This window comes from Candoia aspera, chromosome 4 (assembly GCF_035149785.1).
Source record: "Candoia aspera isolate rCanAsp1 chromosome 4, rCanAsp1.hap2, whole genome shotgun sequence".
NCBI lineage: Eukaryota > Metazoa > Chordata > Lepidosauria > Squamata > Boidae > Candoia > Candoia aspera.
Window position 1 is genome coordinate 109,207,146 of NC_086156.1, and position 5,332 is coordinate 109,212,477.

The window sequence follows — 5,332 nt, forward strand, 5'->3', positions numbered from 1 at the left end:
CTCCAGTGATAGATGACAGCACACAGGCTGTTTTCTTGCACCGGGCATTTCCAAATGAAGATCTTCAAATTAAGGGGATGATCCAATTGTTGCTCTATTTCCAGTGGATATGGATTGGGCTGATTGTCCAAAGTGCTGAGAAACGAGACAGCTTTCGGCAGAACAGGCTTGCCATATTTTCTCAGAAAGGTATTTGCATTGAGTTTGTGGAAGAGTTGCCTAAGGAATCTGTTTCCAATGAAATAGATAATCTGCTTACACATTATATAAATGTTTACATTGTTGCTATGAGGAGCAGTGCCAACGTTGTGATTGTATATTGTGAAAACCAGGATATGGCTATTTGGAGAATGGTGCCCTATATTTCAGAACTTGAGGATACAAGAGTGAAGAGAAAAGACAAAATTTGGATAATGCCAGCCCAGATGGAGTTCTCATCTGTTCCCTTCCAAAGGTATCGAACCATGGATTTCATCCATGGGTCTCTGTCTTTTCAAGTTGCCTCAAAGGAGGTCTTGGGCTTCAAGAGATTTCTTCAGATGAGAAAACTTGCTTCTGCAGAGGAAGACAGTTTGATGAGAGTGTTCTGGGAAGGTGCATTTGAATGTTCTTTCTCCAATGCCATGTTAGAGGAAGATGCTGAGAAGAAATGCACTGGTGAGGAGTCCCTGGAGAACCTTCCTAAGTCAGTTTTTGAGACCGTTATGACTGGTCAGAGTTACAGTGTCTACAATGCAGTCCTTGCTGTGGCACATGCTTTGCAGGCCATGCTCTCATCCAAATACAAACTCCAGGCAAGAGAATATGGCTCAAAACTTAAGAGGTTGGATCAATATGTGTGGCAGGTAAGGGAGGGATTCATCGCTATACCCCCCAAAGCAAGAACCACTGATTAACCAGATACTTGCTAGTTATATCGAATAGAGTGTGACTGGTATGGTAGAGCAGCAAAAGAAGGTTAATTTTTCTTTAGGTTTTATGAAGTGCATTTTACTTCAACAGGTTGTGCAAAACATACAGAAAACAGGAGGAGGCAGCATTACTTTGGAAGCCAATGCCAAAGGCAAAAGAATAGAACAAGGTCAGAAGAGGCAACCAGGCAATTGAGCTGCCCAGAGTCACTGGCTGTTGAGTAGCATATAAAAGTATTTGTTAGCAGTATTCTTGAGGTTGAGGAGGAATTTGATGATGAGATGGCAATAAAGATGTGGTCGGGATGCATGCAAAAAAGGGTGAACATGTGGGCAGTGATAACGAGAAAGAGAGTGTTGGGATCGAGGATGAAGAGGTAGATGGACCAGAACAGAAGGACCATTTAAGTTGAAAGTGGGAGATGGTGGAAGGGAAAATTATCTGCTGGACATGTTTTGGAGACCCAAGAGGAGGAACTAACTGAGACTTCTACTTGTTCCTCATCTATAGACAAATGATCCAGGCTTCTTTAACTTGCATACAGGCTTTACAATGAATAATATGGCTTCACAAACGGTATGCAAGTTTCAATTGGTTTGTTTGATCATCAGCTTCATTGTCTGAATCAGAATTACTGCAGTGTAGTCTCCTCCTCCTCCTCCGCCTCCTCCTCCTCTTTTTGTTAACTGAAGAAAAACAACTCCTTTAATCCCTGCATCCATACCCCCACCACATATGTACACATATCCCCCTTTAAAATTACATTTTTTACAAGTAGAAAAGCCTTTTTTCTTCCTTTGATCTTGGGGTGGCTCCTGTGAAACTGACCTTTCCACTGGACAAGACCTCTGGAAGAAAGGCTTGTGATCACAGTCTCATGCTGGGTGTTACTTGCAACACCATCAGTTTGGGCTGACTGCTACAACTCCGGAGGATGAAATTATTCCAAACAACTTTATCCAGATAAGGATGTTGCCTTTTGATAGAGACCCTTAATGCTGATTCACATTCATAGGCATGGGAATTCGGAAAGGATCTTTAGCCATCGCTTCGGAACAATCCATATTCAACAATACATCAGATTCTTCGTACATATTCTCATCACTTCTTTTCATTTACTTTGGTCTAGCTTCATAAATACCTGAGAACTGTTTCATTTAACAACAGTGCTGGGGAAAAGGTTTTCTTTGATCAAAATGGGGAAATAGCAACTGGCTTTGATGTCATCAACTGGGTCACTTTCCCCAACCAATCCTTCCATCAAGTCAAAGTTGGGAAGGTAGATCCATTTGCTCCCCCAAACAAGCTGCTCTCCATTACTGCAGAGAACATGATCTGGCCCACCATGTTCAACCAGGTAAGTTCTGAACTAATTACAAAACAGAGGGAATCATTACCATTTAATTAAAACATTAAACTGATTTTCCATAAAATTCAAAGTTAGATTCCGTCTAGAAAAGACCGTAGCTTGTGGATCTGATACAAATCCATTTATAAAGTTATAGGTCAAGAATGATTTCAAGGGTGATTGAACATCAACCTTTTAAAATAAAAAAATTATTCTGGATATTCAAATGTAGTTTCACAATTTAGTTAGCCATTCTTCCAAAGAACAAATTAAAACCCTTTTCAGCAGACAGTGTACAGGATCTTGCAGCCATTAAGATACAATTTCATTTTAGAGGAGGTCATAGTTGGCAAAGAAAGTGGCTAATGGCATTCTTTTTGGAGAATTGTGTTTGTACTTCCAAAAAATTTTGGTGATGGACATCATGCATTATTAGAGAAATAACACAAGAGTCTTAAAAATAACCAGTAGGGCTGCACTGCCAATTTTAATTTAATGTAATGTAATTTTAATTCAGAAAATGTTCAATGGTAATTGATTGTCAGAGCATGGCCGACAACTTATGATATCTCCACTAGAAATAAAAATACTCCTGTGATACCTGGATGCAAATACTTGATAAGCCTACTAATAGCAGTGAAATCCAAATTCTTCAGATACAAGGATATCTTCATGTTAAAGAAAAATGTCTGAATTTTCCTTCTTATTGTCCAACAGGCACAGCCTGTTTCTGTGTGCAATGCTCATTGCTCATCAGGTTATAGCAGAATAAAAAGAGAAGGAGAGCCATTTTGCTGCTATGATTGCCTTCCATGTCCAGAAGGGAAGATTTCAAACAAGACAGGTAAGAGGACTAAAAAAACCAGATTTCATTGCTATGTATTTTGTGCAAGCCCATAGCCTGATTCTTTAAATTACATTTTTAATATAAACAGTAGTTTGCCAACACTTTAAAAGTTGTCCATAATTCTGGAGATAGGTTGATTACAGGAGTCTTTTCACATACCCTCACATCATCTTTTAATTGCTTTGAGAAAGAGAAAACAGAGCATAAAAACAAATCCTTTCCCATGTGGTTTCCATCATAGGAAAGAGATTGCAAGGCCAGGTTGTATGGACCTCCTTTCGTTTTGGAAAGTTGCAGTTCAGAAGGAGATTTGAAGAAATGCTCAATGGAAGATCTCAGTGACTTAAGCATACTCGGGCAAATAAAATGTCTTGATAATGTATTCTTGGAAACACAGAGAAATTTAAGTATTAATATCTCTCAGTACTGTTCTTATTCATATTTTATTTTGACTGTCAGGGAAACAGACTCTATGGTAATCATGAAATATTGGTTCCTTATTCATAGAAAAGTAATCAGCCAAACAACAAATACAGTGTTGAATGAAACATTCATAAGATTAATTTTCCAGAGAGAATGTCTAGATCAGTAGTGTATTCAAGATGCAGAGATAGATTCTGGCTAATTTTGAGTGATGCTATTTGGTGTCTGAGAATGGGGAGCAGAACAGGGAGCAATAAAGAAAAGTCAAAAGATCCCTGTCTTTTTAGTAGATCTGTCTAAAGTATGTGCCTATTCTTTATAAAACAGGAATCTTTGGTCTTTTCTTTGCAGTCCCAGAACCCCACCAAAATCGTAAAGTACCATAGAGATTTTCCACATAAAACCAACCATAACTTCCTTTTGGTTTATTCAGAAAAACTATCAGAAATAAAATACCAGAAAAAAAAGGTTGATCATATTTTGATATGTTAAATCTCCTTAACCAGAAAGAGGGCATCCAGGGACTATCATTCTTAAACCATTTCCGAACAAAGAAAAAAGTCTTAGCTCAGACAGTCACAGTAGCTGTTTTTTCTACCATTCATCAGATATTATTGAAAAATATGACTGCAATGATTTATTTTTCAGATGCAGATGACTGCTTCCCATGTTCAGAAGATCACTACACAAACAAAGCTCACAATCTTTGCCTTCCAAAACACATCACTTTTTTGTCTTATGAAGAATCTCTGGGAATCAGCCTGACAGCTATAGCTTTCTTCTTTTCTCTTATCTCAGCTGTGGTGCTGGGGATCTTCATTAAACAGCAGGACACTCCCATTGTCAAAGCCAACAACCGGAACCTCACCTACATTCTTCTCATTGCCCTCCTGCTCTCCTTCCTTTGCACCTTACTCTTCATTGGCCAACCAGACCAAATAAAATGCCTCTTGCGACAAACAGCTTTTGGCATCATCTTCTCTGTAGCCCTTTCCTGTATATTGGGGAAAACAACCATTGTGGTTCTTGCTTTCATGGCCACCAAGCCAGACTCCCAAATGAGGAAATGGGTAGGCAAAAGGCTGGCCAACACTATGGTCCTTTCTTGCTCCCTGTTGCAATTCATAATCTGTATGGTGTGGTTGACAATTTCTCCCCCATTCCCAGATTCAGATAGACATTCAATGGCTGAAGAAATTGTCCTGCAGTGTAATGAAGGTTCAGCCACAATGTTTTATATTGTCCTTGGCTTTATGGGGTGCTTGACTTCTATCAGCTTCACTGTGGCTTTCCTTGCTAGGAATTTACCTGACAGCTTCAACGAAGCCAAATTTATCACCTTCAGCATGTTGGTCTTTTGTAGCGTCTGGGTATCGTTTGTTCCCACCTCTCTGAGCACCAAGGGGAAGTACGTGGTGGCTGTGGAGATCTTCTCCATTTTGGCTTCTGCAGCTGGATTACTGGGCTGTATCTTTTCCCCCAAATGCTACATTATTGTTCTGAGGCCTGATCTGAATAGAAAGGAACAACTGATGAGGAAACAAAACTGAATTTTTGCTCCTTTGTGCAATAAATCGCCCAGAGGCCTTCGACGGGAGGAATTGGGCAGGGATAAATTAGATAGATAGATAGATAGGTAGATAGATAGATAGATAGATAGATAGATAGATAGATAGATAGATAGATAGATAGATAGATAGATAGATAGATCATCTAATCTGAGACTTATTCCTCTGGTTAAGAGACTGTGGTCAGGTTGTTTTATTTATTTTATTTTTCCTTCCCTTTTTTAAAACCATAAA

At 39.1% G+C, this 5,332-nt stretch overlaps 1 protein-coding gene across 1 annotated transcript; it reads left to right on the forward strand.

The window, feature by feature from the left end:
* Nucleotides 1-464: 464 nt before the first annotated feature.
* Nucleotides 465-5,080, forward strand: LOC134497010 (vomeronasal type-2 receptor 26-like). Its single transcript, XM_063302724.1, has 4 exons — nucleotides 465-845; nucleotides 2,042-2,269; nucleotides 2,978-3,104; nucleotides 4,179-5,080. Exons 1-4 carry the CDS (start codon nucleotides 465-467, stop codon nucleotides 5,078-5,080), a joined length of 1,638 nt encoding a protein of 545 aa, XP_063158794.1.
* Nucleotides 5,081-5,332: the final 252 nt, after the last annotated feature.